The sequence below is a fragment of the Salvia splendens genome, chromosome 10 (assembly GCF_004379255.2).
Source record: "Salvia splendens isolate huo1 chromosome 10, SspV2, whole genome shotgun sequence".
Classification (NCBI taxonomy): Eukaryota; Viridiplantae; Streptophyta; class Magnoliopsida; order Lamiales; family Lamiaceae; genus Salvia; species Salvia splendens.
In genome coordinates, this window is record NC_056041.1 from 18,011,219 (window position 1) to 18,029,699 (window position 18,481).

Consider the following 18,481-nt stretch of genomic DNA (forward strand, 5'->3'; position numbering starts at 1 on the left):
ACAAAACTAAGTTGATGAACTAATGTATAATGCCCAATTATTGGCCTCTATGCAGCTGTTAAAGGTTGAGAGAATAGAGATATTGGTCCACAGCACCTAGTCAAGATGTATTTTATATTTGTAATTTGTATGTAGACTTTTATAAGCTCACCTCACGCATTAATTATAAACTATACAAATTTATGCTAGAATGTACTATACCTTACATCACATCCACGATCAAAATAAAATATATAACGAGTTGATTATTTGAATATATTGGGATAGAAACTTTGTACACATCTCAACTCTCAAATGGCCAAATCTGACCCTAACTAATTAACTCAAAGAACCAGAGTTGGACTATATTAACAAACGAAGAATGTTTTTACCAAAAAAAAAGAGAAAATGATTTATCAACATGAATATGTGATCTTTTGGAGGACTCTATCTCTCAAAATGCCATTGTAAAGGGCCAATCTATTGGCTGGCATTTCTTGAATTTTCCTGCCTTTGTTTAAAGTGGTTGGATTTGAATATTTATGGAAGTTAGCCTTGTGTGATTTCCTATACTCTTCACTATTCCCAATTGGGTCCACTACATCTTCTGCAAAGTGCACCTTCTTCATCTTCTTTTTCTTTATTTTCTTCCCTCCATCTGCCCACATGCACTTTTTTTTAATTGAATTTATATTCATAAAATAAATATAATTTCCATGTAAAATGAAGCATTACAACTAGAGTCTAAATAAAATAAAATACATAAATAGTTGCATATATACAAAAAAAACATATACATTTATCTTATCATGTTAGTATTATTCAAAGATCACATCCATGATTCTTGGACAAAAAAAAATTAATATTCGGATTAAATTTCCTAGTCGAGAAAAGCTGTGTTTTGATATCCCCATTTGAGCATGCAGAGGCAATCGAAAATTGGAAATTAAATACCTGAGGAAGGAAAATGGGAAGTGGGTTTCTGGAGGCGGAGAGCGGCGAGGAGAATGACGGTGCCGGAAAGTGCCATGGCGGTGGCGAACACCACGCTCTGTGATGACAGAATCGAAGGCATGATAGTTGACGATCTGTCAATTCTGTCCCTCTGTGTAGAGAGAGAAGAGAGAAGAGAGAAGTGAGTTGGTGATGGGATGTGTGGGAGAAGAGGGAAAATGGTTTCTTTATTTAATGTGGAAGAAGAAATGCTGATGCTATTTTTATACTCCAGTAAAATAAAATTGGCTATTTATTTCTTTAAGATGAGGATATATTTATTTTTATTTAGGAGTACTTTTTTTAAATTGGTTTTTATTATCGTATTGGTCAGTTTTTGAGATGATGATATTCTGATTTTACTAATTCTAGAATTTATTTGTATGATGTTTTAGCCCTAATTTGAGTTTTTGAGTGTGATGTTCTCTAATCTTTTGGTTGTGGCTAATATTAGCGTGCTATTAGACTTTATTGTCATATAGTTAATCATATTTCTAATAGGAGTAAGATTTAATCAAGATTATTACATTTTAATTAGGCTGATTTAATGTAATTAGAATGGTTTACTAAGAGTAGCTCATCTCAAAAAGTTGAGTCAAGAAGTCATAATTTTAGTCTTGTCATAAAAGAAAAACTATAACATGGAAAAGAAACAGACTAATTACATATAATCTTTTCATAGGTGAGATGAAATATTAGGTTTCGATGATGTTTCATATATACGACGAAATCTGCTAGGTAAATTCTTTATTATTTGTTCATACTTGTAAACAGTAGTAGTACTATAGTGAATTAAACATTTTTCAAACCAATAAAAAATTGTTGTTCTAGAATCGCCGCCTGATAGTGCCATTTTTGTTGTTCATATGGGTAAGATTTGGGAGTCAAACCAAGTCATCTCTTACCCATTTTATATTTACTTGATAAAAAATTTGGACTTATTTTTAAGTATATATATATATATAGGGTCATGATCTATGACAAACACCTCTTAACCATATAACTAGAGAACAAATAATAGCCACAAGATCAAAAAAATCAAGGGCTAGTATTAATTTTTGAATTTAAGGAGAAATTAGTTCCCTCAATCACAAATTTACTCTACAATAACAAGGCAGGGGTATAATGGTCATTGCATATCCAAAAATAGGATACGTCGGCAAATTAGAATTCATCTCCTCTTCTTCTCTTCTCCATCCTCATCACCGCCTTGTACCTGCCGTTGTCGCAGCGGCGGCAGGAGATTCAACCTCATTGTGCGATTCAACCTTTTCTTATCTCTTCTGCAAAATTCAAGCGATTCAACCTTCTCGTCAATGTTGGCGTCGCCGTCGTCACGTTCTGCAGGAATCGGACGCTGAATTGGAAGAAAAATGCGTCGCTGATGGTGGAATTGGATGCTAGAGATGAGCGAATCCAGGTTTTGGAAAGGATTGTGGAGAAGTAGAATCGGAAGATTTGGCGGAGTAGGAAATGCAGACGTGCTTTGATGAGAAGGAGATGGTGATTAGGGAGATCGGCGGTGGAAGGAGGTGGATGGTCACAGCCATTGCCACTGCTGCTGCTGTCATATTCTACTTCCATGCTCACATAAATCATTGATTTTTGTTGATTAGAGTTTCAGTTTTGGATAATTGTTGCTAAATAATGCACTTAATTTGCTTCAATTTTGTGTTTGCTGCACTGGCATATATTTTTTATCACTACTATTATGAGAATTTGATTTCTTGAATCTTGATGGTGCTTGAGTTTGGAATTAGATCACTTCATATTTATGTGTTGTTCTTTGTGTTTTGTAAACAAGAGTGAAGTAAAATAAGAATAAGAGTGATGTAATTTGTAAACAAGAGTGAAGTAAAATCAGAATAATAGTGATGTGTTTTGTAAACAAGAGTGAAGTAAAATCAGAATAAGAGTGATGTGTTTTGTAAACAAGAGTGAAGTAAAATCACAATAAGAGTGACGTGTTTTGTAAACAAGAGTGAAGTAACTTAACAATAAGAGTGTTGTGTTTTGTAAACAAGAGTGAAGTAAAAGAGTGATTTGTTTTGTAAACAAGAGTGAAGTAAAATCGGAATAAGAGTGATGTGTTTTGTAAACAAGAGTGAAGTAAAATCAGAATAAGAGTGATGTGTTTTGTAAACAAGAGTGAAGTGTTTTCTGAACAAGAGTGAAGTGTTTTGTGAACAAGAGTGGAGTAAAATCAGAATAAGAGTGATGTGTTTTGTGAACAAGAGTGAAGTAAAATCAGAATAAGAGTGATGTGTTTTGTAAACAAGAGTGGAGTAAAATCAGAATAAGAGTGATGTGTTTTGTGAACAAGAGTGAAGTATTTTCTGAACAAGAGTGAAGTGTTTTGTGAACAAGAGTGAAGTAAAATCAGAATAAGAGTGAAGTAAAATCAGAATAAGAGTGATGTGTTTTGTAAACAAGAGTGAAGTGTTTTCTGAACAAGAGTGAAATGTTTTGTGAACAAGAGTGAAGTGTTTTGTGAACAAGAGTGAAGTAAAATCAGAATAAGAGTGATGTGTTTTGTGAACAAGAGTGAAGTAAAATCAGAATAAGAGTGATGTGTTTTGTGAACAAGAGTGAAGTGTTTTCTGAACAAGAGTGAAGTGTTTTGTGAACAAGAGTGAAGTAAAATCAGAATAAGAGTGATGTGTTTTGTGAACAAGAGTGAAGTGTTTTCTGAACAAGAGTGAAGTAAAATCATAATAAGAGTGATGTGTTTTGTAAACAAGAGTGAAGTAAAATCAGAATAAGAGTGATGTGTTTTGTAAACAAGAGTGAAGTAAAATCTTATTATAAGAGTGATGTGTTTTGTAAACAAGAGTGAAGTAAAATCATAGCTACCAATCAGGGGAAAGTGGTGGTGAACAATGCCCTTTCAGGAACTTTCAGCCCTACCATTCAAGCCTTATGTATATTAGAATAATATGTATAAACTAATAAATTTTGGGTCGATTTCCTAAACACATATTCAGGCTATGTAGTAAGAGCTTTCCTTCAACTTTACTGATACAACATAGTAAGGCATGTATCCACTTCATCCTGAAGCCGAAAGACTAACAATCAAATGCATAATACGAAAATAAGAAATTTCATTCTGCTATTTGCTGAAGAAGTTTCAACTCTCAACCTCTAACCATGGCTTCAGAAAACATGTCACACATAACAATAGCAATGAGTAAACTGAAATGGAATCGCCGCCATGACGGCGTCGGCGCATTCGACATTTCCAGATCCGTAGTCGCCGATCACGCGGGAGAAATTTCCGGACGGATCTTCGGAGCAGTGCGTGCACCACCAAAATCGGAGACTACGGTGGCGGAGGTGGCGGTGGCGCAGATAGAGGAGGAAGAAGATCCGGTGAAATTGGATGAATTTCTCAATTCCAGCTTATGAATTTCATAAAGTAATTTCCGAAAATGCCCTTGGTCTATTTTGTATTATTAAAATAAATAATATTTGTTCCATTTATTTGTGTGGCTGAGATTTGTTCTCTAGTTATACACTTAAGATTAGTTATATCTTGATCACTACCCTATATATATATATATATATATATATATATATATATATATATATATATATATATATATATATATTTAGAGTCCCATTATTCACAAATCCACTCTTAAAGACCGAACCACCGAACCATACCAAATTAGGGTTTTTTGATCTAGTTTTTTATGGATGAGAGGCACAAATTTATAATTTATTTTCACCTTCATCACGAGCCTATTTTAATTCATCCGAAGGTAAATAAGTCATACAAACATGTTACAAAGATTTAAATTCATTCCAGTAGGTTTTTACTTCATTCCAGTAGGTTTTTACTTCATTCCAGTAGGATTATTACTTCATTCCAGTACGTAAATGCGGTTTTGCCGTCGCGTGTCGTTCTTTCTCTCCACAATATCTATCACCACCGCCACAACGCTGATATGATGTAATAAACACATGGAATGATGCAATAAATTATTGGAATGGAGTATGTGAAGTCCTACTGGAATGAAGTAAAAACCTTATCCAATGAAGTAATAACGTTTTTGAATGAAGTAATAAACGCACTTGAATAAATTGCATTTTTTAATGTAAATAAAGTAAAAACTCAGGTCAATGAATTCAAATGAAACATATGTTGAATCATTTCAAAAACTAATGGAAGAAAGTAAAAACATGTTGTAGTTTCAAGGTATTACGTACGGAATGAAGTAATAAATCTATACAATGAAGTAAAATGGGCTTGTAATGAAGACCGAAAAATTTACACAGCACCACATCTCATCAAAAAAACTAGATCTAATGGCCCAGATTTGGTCTCTAGTTCGGTCTTTAAAATTGGTTCGACATTGATCACAACCCTATTTATATATATATATATATATATATATATATATATATATAGGGTAGTGATCAAGATATAACTAGTTTTAAGTGTATAACTAGAGAACAAATCTCAGCCACACATTATCTTAATCTAATGACTAAATTAAGTATTCATTTTCTATTAATAAAAATTGCATGGGGGTATTTTGGGAAATACATTGTTCCATATTTTGAGTATTCACATATCTCTGTCTCTCTAATCTCATCTCCGCCCCTCACTTCGAAACATTCTTATTCTTCTCTTCTCACACACAGACACACAATGAGCAGTTTGATAAGGCTAATTTCATGCATGGGTCTAGGGATTTAATTCGTGATTTTACTAGGACTAACGCACGTTTTAAGCCAGGTGTGTGAAGGAATTCGCCAGGTCCAGGAAAGAAGACCAAAAAATCACAAGGTCGAGGAACTGGCGATTTAGTGAACGATTATGAAGAGAATTGCTCGACGGAGGAAGCTCCAGAGTTGAAGGGTAGAATAGAGATTTCTACGAAGACTCAAGGGCTATTTCCGCATCTATAAAAGGCAGAAGCATGCAAGCTGGAGGGATCTTCCCGGGGGAGACCTCACCACAGCCTGTTGCTTAGTTCACTTTCCCACACACACACTTGATACTAGTTTTGAGGAGATCTCAGTTCGCACGTCCGGGTTTCATCTTAGCTTCTGATATGGTGTAACACCGCTCTTGTTAAGAGCGAAGAAACAATTTATTTTCTGCTTTCCGCATTTTGCTTACTTTGCCGAGCTTCGTTGTTCGAAGCTCGGTTCGCTGTTTTCACCGAATAGTTTCTGATTTAGATGCAAGTTTGATTTTCCGTTATGGCGATTGTGTTGATTTCTGGTTTGATCGTTTCGCTTATTGAGATTTTGGAGTTTTAATTTGTCTGAGTTGGATGCGTTTCGCAGCTGTTTACTGAGTTATTGCAGGTTAATGGTCAGATCTGGGAGATTGGAGTTGGATTGTGGAAGAATTTTGGTTGGATTTGCTGGATTTGTTGGGTGTTGGGTTCGGATGTCTTGGATCCGGAGTGGATCAAGCATTCTGCCGTGAATCTGAGTAGTTTCGATCTGATTTTCATGCTTAGTTTACGTGATTTTCTTTCATTCCGTCTAGTGTACGCAGATCTGATGTGTTTCCGAGTTGCAGCAAGATAACGACGACCAAATCTCTATATTCTGTTCGAATCTCGCTTTTTGCTCAGTTTGTTAATCTGCAGTTCTTTCCGTACTTGCCATTTTTGGAATTATGGTCCCCACCTTCAGTCATATTCTGTTTAGCTAGATTAGGTAGTTGTTTACACTGTCTAGCAAGTGGTTATGTTTCTTGTTGTCGAAGTCTGAATTTACAAGTTTAACATGTCCTAGGTCTAGCATTTACATTTTCTGCCTAGGTCTAGAGTTAGTTTAAAATTCTCAACCCTTTTGTTGCGTGGCAGCAGCCATTAGTCTGTCCAAAGTCTCTGAGCACTACTTTGCGAGTCCATCTCTGTGGGATCGACCCCACTTCCCTATACTAATTCATAGTATTCGGGTTGAGGGATTTATATTTTTTGAAGGAGGGTCGATGTGTGTCCAACGACCAAGCACTTTATGTTCTCTTAAGTTCCTAGACCTTGTGCTCTAGTGGATTTAAGGAGCATGGTGTCTTGACCAAGCGCTTGCAGTGATCTATTTCTGTGCACACTCGATATATACAACCAACAAAAAACCCTCGTTTCAAATGGCGCCGTTGCCGAGGATGGATGGCGTACTTTGTGTTAGTGCCTAGAGTTTTTGGTGTGAATAATTTTAATTTACTTTTTCTTTCTGTTTTCTTTGTAGTACATGAGCAGGAGCTTCCACCGGAGTAACTCGTCTGGTTGGAAATACGGTCAGTTCGTTTGGAAGATCAAGGATACAGCCTCCACTGTGACTACCAGATCAGGGTTCACGACGGGAGATCCGTTCCCGACTGAGTTTTTGAGTGACGAATCTTGGGAATCTTCAGGACGAACAGATCCGGAGTCCCCACCAGAATCGGAAACAGAGTCAGAAACAGGGGAGGAAGAGGAAGTTGAGATGGCACACGTAGCGGACCCAGATCCAGAAATAGGGTCACTAACGGCTCATCTCGATGGAGAACCAGCACACGCAATAGTGATGAACCCACGTCAGAGATCTATTGAGATCAAAACGAATGTGTTAGGTGTCTTGCCAACATTTTCTGGGCGAAGGAGTGAATGCCCGTACGAGTTTTTGAACGAGTTTAGCAAGTTATGTGGCATTCAAAGGAGGCCTAATGATGCGACAGAGGAGGACTATCGCTTGCGCGCGATTCCTTTCACTCTAAAGGGGGAGGCAAATACATGGTTGTTGAGATTACCCCCGGATTCTATCCGCACCTGGAGGGACTTTAAATTGGAGTTCCTAGATTACTTCTTTCCATCCAACAAGACGAACGCTCTGAAGAAGGAGATAGTGGAATGCAAGCAGGATTACGATGAGTCATTGAGCCAATACTGGTCAAGGTTCAAGGGATTGCTGGACGCATGCCCGAATCATCGGATGATAGAGGCAGAGACCTACTCTCTGTTTTATGAAGGGGCAACTCCCGAGTCTAAGGATTTGATGAACTCCTCGAGCGGGGGGAATTTTACAAGAAAGAGAGGAAGTGAGGCAAGAGAGATTTTGGGAAGATTAATCGACGCCAAGAAGGCGTATGACAGTACGAGGAATGCTGTGAGAAAAGGCTCTGTGAATGCATTGAGGGAGCAGGAGGATGACAAAGTTGAAGCAAGGATTGATAGGTTGGAGAAAGCCTTGCTGAATGCTATCGAAAAAACTAATACAGCCGCACCTAGGGAAACGGCTAAGTTGTTAGGTCCAGTAGATAATCAACCCCAGCAATATTACGGACCTCAGGAAGGTGATTACCAGGCCCAGGCGAACGCGATGGGAAGTTGGAATCCTGATGGAAGTTGGAACCAAGGAAGACAAAGAGATGCACCCTGGAGGAATCACCCGAACTTTAGATGGTCTGAAAACGAGCAAAGCCAGCCAGCACCCCAACTGAGTATACAGTCCGCACCGCAGCCCGAGAGGCAGGGTAACTGGAGAAATCATGAGGGGCAAGGAAATTGGAACAACCGTAATCAAGGAGATCACTCGACCTGGGGAAACAAGAATCAAAATTATCAAGGGAATTCTTATGTACCACCACATCAAAGGAATTTCCAAGCACCTTACCCAGGTCAAGGAAGTAATTTCAACAACAATCCAGGAGGTCAAGGGCACATTCGCCCAGGCCAAGGAAGTGGAACAAACCAAAATATAGGGCCAGGCCCTAGTCAGCCAAGCTCTAGACCAAGGAACCTTGATGAGATGGTTCACGACCTCGTTAGTTCCCAGCAGCACATTCAGAACAATTTACAGTCGAACAATGATGTGGTCCACAAGCTTCAGGATGCGCAGCAAGAACAGAAGGCGGCAATGGATATGTTGGCCAAACAGTTGTCTCAAATAGCTACTTCCTTGAGTGATATGCGGGGAAACGAGGGCAAGATTCATGCATCGGTAAGACCACCTGACAAAGCCAATATTAGCCAGATCACGCTGAGATCTGGGAAGGAGTACGAAGGGCCGGTCATGAGGTACAGAGAGGTCACGACCCCCATTAAGGATAAGGAAGCAGAGGAAAAAACCACTGAATCAAGAAACTCGGTTGAAAGCAACCCTGCAGTTAGAGATGAACTTCAGGCAGGAGATTTAGAGAAACGGCTGCCCAGGACAATCGAACCATTTTTCCTAGATCCAGAACCGGAATTGGTAGAGAAAAAAGGAGTCGATGAATTTTCAGCAGGTGAATGTTCCGGAACCGAGAAACGACCAAAACCTTTCCCAAACCGAGGAGAGGCAAAGAAAAAGAAGGATGAGCCAGTGGATCTTGTGGATATTTTCGGGAAACTGGAGATAAATCTACCCTTCTTACAGGCTTTGAAAATGCCAGTTTTCAGCAAGTTCATCAAAGAGTTTATAGCTGGGAAGGCTAGACCTAGTGGAAAAATCTTGATAGGCGAGAATGTGTCCGCGGTAATTCAGAAGCGGAGGATGCCTTCGAAATGCAATGACCCAGGTATGTTCACCTTGCCTATTTCCATCGGCGATGTGAAAATTGAGCATGCTATGTGTGACTTGGGAGCATCCATAAATGTGTTACCCCTGTCCATATACAAGAGGTTAGTGGGAGTAGGTATGGTGGATACGAAGGTTGTGATCCAATTGGCGGACAGGTCATGCATCTGCCCTGAAGGAGTGCTCGAGAACGTAATAGTCAAGGTACACGACTTCCTGTACCCGGCTGACTTCCATGTGATTAAGATGAGCGATAATGAGTCTGTAGAGTCTGGCGGAGTATTATTGGGGAGACCTTTCCTACGAACTGCTAAGACTATCATTGATGTCTTTGATGGTACTATCTGTCTCGATTACAATGGGGATAAATATACATTCAGCATAGATGAGGCAATGAAGAAGCCACTTGATGTTGAAAATATGCATTCTGTAGATATCATTAACCCCTTGGTCCAGGAATACCTCGAGACTGAATTAATGCAGGGACAGATTGAGAACTCAGAGATGAGTCATGCTGTTGATAAGGAGGTGGCCAGTTGGTGCCAAGCAATGAATACGAGCAAGTTGTCAGATGAAGAGCTAGCAGAAGCAATTCTGGAATTTTGCACCAAGCCCGAGCTAGCCAGATCGAGGGAGACACTTTATGGGGCAAGCAAGGAAGATCTTCCTGGATCGACTAAGGGGATGACGACTGGAGCTGCAGAAAAGAACCCCCTGCCCCAGGAAAAAGATGTTCCCAAGAAGGAGTTGAAAACACTTCCGCCAGGCCTAAAGTATGCTTACCTTGAGGCGAATGAGACTTTTCCGGTGATTATCAACAGCAACTTGATCAAGGAACAGGAAGAGGAGCTGCTGAAAGTCATCCGAAGGAATAAGAGCGCTATTGGTTGGACACTTTCTGACTTGGTAGGGATTAGCCCTGATCTGTGCATGCATCACATTCGATTAAATGAAGGAGCGAAACCCTGCAGAGACCCTCAACGCAAATTGAATCCCAATATGAGGGAGGAGGTATTGAAGGAGGTATTGAAGTTGTTATCCCTAGAAATCATTTATTCCATACCAGACAGTGAATGGGTTAGCCCAGTACACATGGTACCCAAAAAGTCGGGAATCCAGGTTGTCAAGAACGACAAGAATGAGTTGGTACCGACCAGGCTAGTCACCGGTTGGAGGATGTGCATTGACTACAGAAAATTGAATGAGGCAACCAAGAAAGACCATTTTCCCCTTCCGTTCATTGACCAGATGCTGGAGAGATTAGCAGGCAAGCAATATTTCTGTTTCTTGGACGGATATAGTGGGTATTTCCAAATTTACGTGGACCCCGAGGACCAGGAGAAGACAACTTTCACGTGTCCGTTCGGAACGTATGCATATCGGAGAATGCCGTTTGGCCTTTGCAATGCACCAGGCACTTTTCAACGATGTATGATGAGTATTTTCTCAGACCTGCTGGAAGATTGCATCGAGATCTTTATGGACGACTTCACTGTATACGGGGATTCATTTGATTCATGTCTGGCGAGCTTGGATGTAGTGCTGAGAAGATGTCAAGAGAAGCACTTGGTTTTGAATTTCGAGAAATGCCACTTCATGGTCCCTGAAGGAATTGTCCTGGGGCATGTAGTATCGGAAAGGGGCATACAGGTGGACCAAGCAAAAGTGGACGTGATATCAAAACTGCCCCACCCGACAAATCAAAAGGAAGTGAGGGGATTCCTAGGTCACGCAGGATTCTACAGGAGATTTATAAAAGATTTTGCCAAAATTGCTCAGCCACTCACTCATCTGTTGCATAACGATGTTGAGTTTGTTTTTAATGAGGGGTGCATTAAGGCTTTTCAGCTGCTGAAGGACAGATTAGTATCTGCCCCCATCATCAGAGCACCTGATTGGAGTTTGCCGTTTGAAATCATGTGCGATGCGAGTGACTATGCAGTAGGGGCGGTGCTAGGTCAAAGAGTTGATGGAAAAAGTTACGTGATTTTCTATGCGTCAAAAACGCTAAATCAAGCCCAGAAAAATTACGACACCACGGAGAAGGAAATGTTGGCAGTCGTGTACTCTTTTGAAAAATTTCGACCATATCTGCTCGGGTCGAGGGTGATAGTCTTCACAGATCACGCTGCGATAAAGTACTTACTGGCAAAGAAGGAGTCTAAGCCAAGGTTGATCCGATGGGTGTTACTGTTACAGGAGTTTAACTGGGAAGTCAGAGACAAGAAGGGGACGGAGAACAAGGTGGCTGATCACCTGAGTCGCATTTACCAAGGTGAGACGGATGAAGCAATACCTGATGCGTTCCCGGAAGAACATCTTTATTATTTTAACGATTCTCCTAGACCTATCAATTGGGAAGAAGTAATGGCAGCAACAGGTCCAGGAGATGCTGAAAAAAGGAAATGCCAGGCGAATGCAGAGCCATGGTTCGCTGATCTAGCAAATTACTTGGTCACTAGAGAAGTGCCCAGTTCCGACGAAATTTCCCGGGCCCAGAAGATGAAATTGAAAAGTGAAGCCAAATACTACTTTTGGGACGATCCGTATTTGTGGAAAATGGGAGCTGACCAGGTAATTAGGAGATGCATTCCGGAGTGGGAGCAAAGGGATGTGCTGAATCATTGCCATGCTTTGGCTTGTGGGGGTCACTTTGGACCTAGGAAGACTGCAAGGAAGGTTCTAGACAGTGGTTTCTACTGGCCTACATTACATAAGGATGCATTCGAATTCTGCCAGAATTGCGAAAGGTGTCAGCAGATTGGAGGAATTTCTAGAAGGGACGAAATGCCACAAGTTCCGGTGATTGTTTGTGAGATTTTCGATGTTTGGGGTATGGACTTTATGGGTCCATTTCCATCTTCATATGGGAATACATACATACTTGTGGCGGTGGACTACGTTTCGAAATGGATAGAGGCAAAAGCTACGACCTCCTGCGAAGCTGCGGAAGTAGCCAAATTTCTGCGGTCTAACATTTTCAACAGGTACGGGATCCCTAGGGCTGTCATCTCAGACCAAGGAACCCATTTTAAGAACCGTACAATAGAGGCTCTCATGAAGAAATACGGAGTCCACCATAGGTTGTCTACGCCTTATCATCCTCAGTCCAATGGCCAGGCAGAAATATCAAATAGGGAGATAAAGGCCATTCTCGAAAAAACGGTGAACCCGTCTAGGAAGGATTGGAGTAAGAGACTGGATGATGCATTATGGGCTTATAGGACAGCTTATAAGACACCTATTGGTATGTCACCATATAGGTTGGTATTCGGAAAAATGTGCCACTTACCCGTGGGAATCGAACACAGAGCATACTGGGCGGTCAAAGAGATCAACATGAATCCGCAGGCTTGTGAAGAAGAGAGGAAAATGCAACTCCAGGAACTGGAAGAGTTACGGCTTGAGTCTTATGAATCTGCCATGTGGTATAAGGAAAAAACTAAGCTTTGGCATGATAAAAATCTCCGGGTCAAGGAACTCAGGGTAGGACAGAAAGTCCTTTTGTTTCAATCCAAACTCAAGTTGATGCCTGGAAAGTTAAAGTCTAAATGGATTGGGCCTTACATCATCATGGGACTTCGAGCAAACGGAGCAGTTGAAATCCAGGGAAGTGCACCAAATTCCATACCTTTTCTTGTCAATGGACATAGGATAAAGGTCTTTAGGGATAGCTCAGAGTTGTGTGTAGTGGACGAAGTGCCACTACGCGCACTCTTTGATATCACCTAACCAGTCTAGGAAGGAAGTGTTTTTAAAATATCTCCTGGGTCTAGTAATATAAAGTTTAACCATACCCTGATCCAGGAAATTTTGAGAACACTTGACAACAATTTTGTAAATATTTAATTGCTTTCTTTAAATCAAGAAAAATCCAAACAAATAAAAAAAATTTTATTCTTCCAAAAATATTTTCGAAATACCGGACCCATCGGGAATGTTTTTGATGCTGTCATATCCTAGACCCGGGGAGTTCGGCGTTTCATTTTTTTTAGTTTGATGTTTTCTTTTAGTGTGTTTTGGCAGAAGGAATTTACTTGAGCAAGGAATTGTGGGGTAAAAGAGTTTTGGAGGGAATTGACACCGGTCCGGATTTCAAAGAGCACTTTATGGGGAGGCGTACGGTCGCTAGCGTCACCACCTGCACCCGCCTGCAAAAGGAACTGTCCTCTCCAATGCCTACACTATGATCGGTTTTGGCCTTTTTATTTTTTTTTCATTACTCATTCTCTCTCCAAATATTCTCTCTCCCAAATCAAAAACCCCAAATTTCAATCTCTCTCTAACCCTAATCTGAAAATTTCGCCCAAGTTCTTTTCAAAATTTTCTACAGAATACCATGGATAACCAACAAGGAACCAGCAGCGCTTCTGGATCCGCCGAGAAGAGTGCGGCGGAGTTCATGAATGAACTATTTCAGAAGTTCGGAGGGGCCGATAAAGCGATGCAAGCGTTCGCGATGTTTGCAATGGGACAACCCATGCCAGCCGTTCCAACAACCACCGTGACACAACCGGAGGTTGTCGAGACACCACCCACTGCTGTACAAGAAACCGCACCGGAGGCTGCTACCATTATTCCAGAATAAACCACCTCTGCCCAGCACACAGTCCCAGAAACCGCCACCAGGCCGGAGGACGATGCAGTGCCCGACGTTCCAGGATCACCCATTACGGAGATTCGCGAAGTAGAGACAGATCTGGCCGCGGGACTGACGTTATTGGCCGTAGGTGAACCCAGGTTAGGTTCTGATTCTCAGAAGGAATCCCCTGTTTTAAAGTTTGGAGGTGATGGTGTTTCAGAGGGAGTAAACCTTGATATTTCTGCTGTGAATTTGGTGGAGAGTGTTGTTGGGGGGGTAGATGCTCTTGTTGCGGTAGTTGAAGACACCGCCATTGCTGTTAGTAGGGCTGAGGGGGAAACCCCTGTTCTGGAGGCGTCTGTTGAGAGGGATGCCGTTGTTGATGATGATGATGTTCAAGTGGGCGGCGAAGCCCTAAATTCTGAAAAGGAAACCCTAGACGTAGTTGGGGGCGATGAAGCCCAATTTACTGAGGAAGTTGTTGATGCGGGAAGGACTCCCGAAAAATCTGTGGGCACTGAAGCCCAACCTGAAGGAAATCTTACGGGGTTAGAAACCCCTGTTTATATCACGGGGGCAACCCCATTGTTAGCAGAGGAAAGTGGAGCACTCGATTCTGAGGGTGCTCAAGAAACTGTCGATGCAGGACTCCACATGATAGTGGATTTAACTGAGGTCTCTGAGGAGGCCGATTCGCAGCTTAATCTAAGGGAAACAAGGAGACGGACACGTCGGAGTATTCTTGATGACATTGCCGTTTCTGCCCAACAAAAGGAAAAGGATACGCTGGACCTAGCGACAGCCGTGTCTGCGCAGGAAGACTCCCCCAGGCCGAGTGGAAGGGAGAGTGACGAAGAGGGGCGCCGCGCGAGGGCTAAGAAGAGGAAAGGGAAACAAATTGCTTCCTCCTCGACCGAGAAGGAGAGGGGGAAATCTACTGAATCTCCACTTCCTCCACCCGCCAAAGTACCATACGCCACGGAGCCCGAGAATCCTGCCAGGTCCAGTGATTCAGAGGAGGAGCAAGACGAGGATGTACTGAACTTTGAGCCGACGGAGATTTGGATTACAAACGAGCTGTTAGACAATATGAGAAGATTTGACGATCCAAAACGTGTGGCCATATACAAGGAAAAGAGTGCTGAGGGAAAGGTGGCGAAGTCCGGAAAAATATACCACCCGGCGGAACTCAAACATATTAGCTCTAACGATGAGTTCAGGGGGTATATAGATGCAATCGGTTTTGATTGGTTACTCAAGCACAGCACTTTCGAAGTCCCAGTCGACGCGGCCCGTGAATTCTTTTCCACCTTCCGGTTCAAATCCACCGCCGATTTGGATGCGGATTCCATAGCTTTCAGGCTTTTTAATGAAGAACATAGGATGAGTATCCGGGAGTGGACGCTGCGGATGGGCTTGCTAACGAGAACAGAAGATGATGAGGGCCTGTGGAACGACAGAATGGTTGGTCCGCCGAAGTTGACGCCAGGATTTCAGGCACAAGGTGCGTGGGAGTTCTTGACTCACTCAAGAGTGGGTCAATTTAAAACAAGTTGGTCGAAGGCACACCATATAGAAAATCGGGTCCTGCGATTCGCCCAAACTTTTGTTAGCTACAACTTGATGGGCACTGCCAACAATGCCCTGACGACCGCCGACCTATACTTTACGTGGTGCATGGCCACAGGAGTACGAGTTCATTTGGGTTATTGGTTAGCCCAAGCCTGCCATCAAGTCACCTCCAACCCGTCCAGGCATCTGTACACGTGCCATCTTCTCGGGGCCTATTTGCAGCGCAACATTGTAATTAAAATCAGCAAGGCCTGCCGTGTAGTAAAGATGTGCTCAGCCCCGGAAGTCTTCAATTTCGATTTTTTTATCAACAAGGGGTTGCTGATCGCCCGAGGGAAGGAGGTGTGTTTTTATGAGGTCGGTAAGTCAGAGGCACAAGTCAAGCAGGAACCCGATGGTGTGGAGGTAAAGGATCAAGCCACTGAGGACGAAGTCAGGCTGATGGTTCAGGGAGTTCAGAAAGAGGTTGAGGAGGTAAGGAAAGGAATCGACGGGGTACGCAAGGAAATGACTGAGATCCGAAGGGAATTCGGAAAAAGCAGGGAAGAGGCCGCAGTCCTAAGGGGACGAATCACCGATTGGGTGGCTTCGTCAACAGAGCAAACCAACAGGATGGCGGAGGGTGTTGCTTTGATGACGACCATGCTGAAATGGCTGCACAAAAAGTTCCCGGATGCATCAGAAACTATTCCTGGGTCTAGCGGCAACATTACAACGCTAAGTCCAGGAAGTGTATCCGCGCAGAAGCCATCACAAGGCCCGAGGCCTCACATCACCCCCTCTTCCGCTAGACCCGTGGTCCTGAGGACAGCCATACCCCGACCTACTGATGACAGACCAGTGAAGCCGGAGATGCCGGCCAGGAAGAAAGCAAAGATGACCCAGCCGACGGTGCCACCAAAGTTTGGCTCCCACGGGGGCCAGACACCGAATTGAATTTCCCCTCAAACCCAAGTAACTTTTTCTTTCTTTTATTTAACAGTTCTTTCGTTTTATTTCTGTTTTACCTGTCAGCATGCTAGGTTCTGTATATATGTGTTGAACCCTTCCACTTAGACCAGGCATTGGTCTAAGTGTGAGAAGGGGTTATATGTCATAGCATGTTTTGTGTTGTATGTTGTTCCTTCTCCCACTTAGCCCAATGCTTGGTCTAAGTGTGAGAAGTTTGTGTTTTGTTGAGTTCGTTTCATGTCGCCACTAACTGGCCTGCTTTCCACTTCATACGGATTGCTTGGGGACAAGCATAAATTAAGTGGGAGGGGGGACGCAGTTAGTGCAGTTAGTGTCTTGTACATATTCTGTTAGGTCTAGGAGTTTGTAGAAGTTTTTTTTTAGGTTTCGTGTTTGCATAACTGGTATAATAAATAGCAAAAAGCCCCTTAGGGAGAGTAATTGAAGAGAAAATACATGCTAAATTGTGAATCCTTTTCTCTTAATAAATCAAAGTCAGTTGGATGAAGTGAGAACGATAGAGGATGCCTTAGATAACCCAGTTGTGCAGCCCTACTATAAGAGCGAGTTATAAGCCTATACACTTTGAGCTAACTTGTAAAAAGAATGGGCTACCACTTGATGCTTAGGGAGAAGAGTCTGACGGAAAAATAAAAAAAAAGAAAGGGTTTCTGGAGGTATAAGCTGGACGAAGTCCAGGAAAAGGAGGTATAAGCTGGACGAAGTCCAGGGGAGGAGTTAAAATAATAAAACCGGAGGTATAAGCTGGACGAAGTCCAGGAAAAAAAAAAATAAATAAATAAATTTAAGGGCAGGAAGCAGTAGAAACCAGACCCAGGAATAAAAAGGAGACGGTAGGAAGGAGAAACTCTCATAACCCGATGCATCAGTGGAGTAACTTTAACTTAAGAGCGATCCGATCCTAACATCCCTGGTGAGGAATGAGTGATCGAGTGAATCTAACAATTGGGAAGTCAGAAGGCTATCTTGACGAACTGACAACTCGGCTAGATAGAAGAAGGGAAGGGGAGGAATCTGAGGCTGTAAACGCTTGGATTGACCTTAAACTTGTGGGGATGGCTGCTAGGAAAATACCAGTTTATGCGCTTATGTGTTTTCTTTTCTTTTGTGATTTTTATGTGTTTCGTGTTGTAGTTGTCTAGGTCTAGGAGTCTGTTTTGTTTGTAGAAAAGTACTTGGAGGAGGGCCGTGCATTGAAATTCGCCTTATTTCTTTTTCTTGTCTTTCATACTTGAGGACAAGCATGGTTTAAGTGTGAGCAGTTTGATAAGGCTAATTTCATGCATGGGTCTAGGGATTTAATTCGTGATTTTACTAGGACTAACGCACGTTTTAAGCCAGGTGTGTGAAGGAATTCGCCAGGTCCAGGAAAGAAGACCAAAAAATCACAAGGTCGAGGAACTGGCGATTTAGTGAACGATTATGAAGAGAATTGCTCGACGGAGGAAGCTCCAGAGTTGAAGGGTAGAATAGAGATTTCTACGAAGACTCAAGGGCTATTTCCGCATCTATAAAAGGCAGAAGCATGCAAGCTGGAGGGATCTTCCCGGGGGAGACCTCACCACAGCCTGTTGCTTAGTTCACTTTCCCACACACACACTTGATACTAGTTTTGAGGAGATCTCAGTTCGCACGTCCGGGTTTCATCTTAGCTTCTGATATAGTGTAACACCGCTCTTGTTAAGAGCGAAGAAACAATTTATTTTCTGCTTTCCGCATTTTGCTTACTTTGCCGAGCTTCGTTGTTCGAAGCTCGGTTCGCTGTTTTCACCGAATAGTTTCTGATTTAGATGCAAGTTTGATTTTCCGTTATGGCGATTGTGTTGATTTCTGGTTTGATCGTTTCGCTTATTGAGATTTTGGAGTTTTAATTTGTCTGAG

General features: G+C 42.0%; 1 protein-coding gene across 1 annotated transcript; it reads right to left on the reverse strand.

Moving 5' to 3' along the window:
- Window positions 1–221: 221 nt before the first annotated feature.
- On the reverse strand, window positions 222–1,177 carry LOC121751305. Its single transcript, XM_042146026.1, has 2 exons — window positions 934–1,177; window positions 222–637 (listed from the first exon to the last, which is right to left on the reverse strand). Exons 1-2 carry the CDS (start codon window positions 1,052–1,054, stop codon window positions 396–398), a joined length of 363 nt encoding a protein of 120 aa, XP_042001960.1. The 5' UTR covers window positions 1,055–1,177; the 3' UTR covers window positions 222–395.
- Window positions 1,178–18,481: the final 17,304 nt, after the last annotated feature.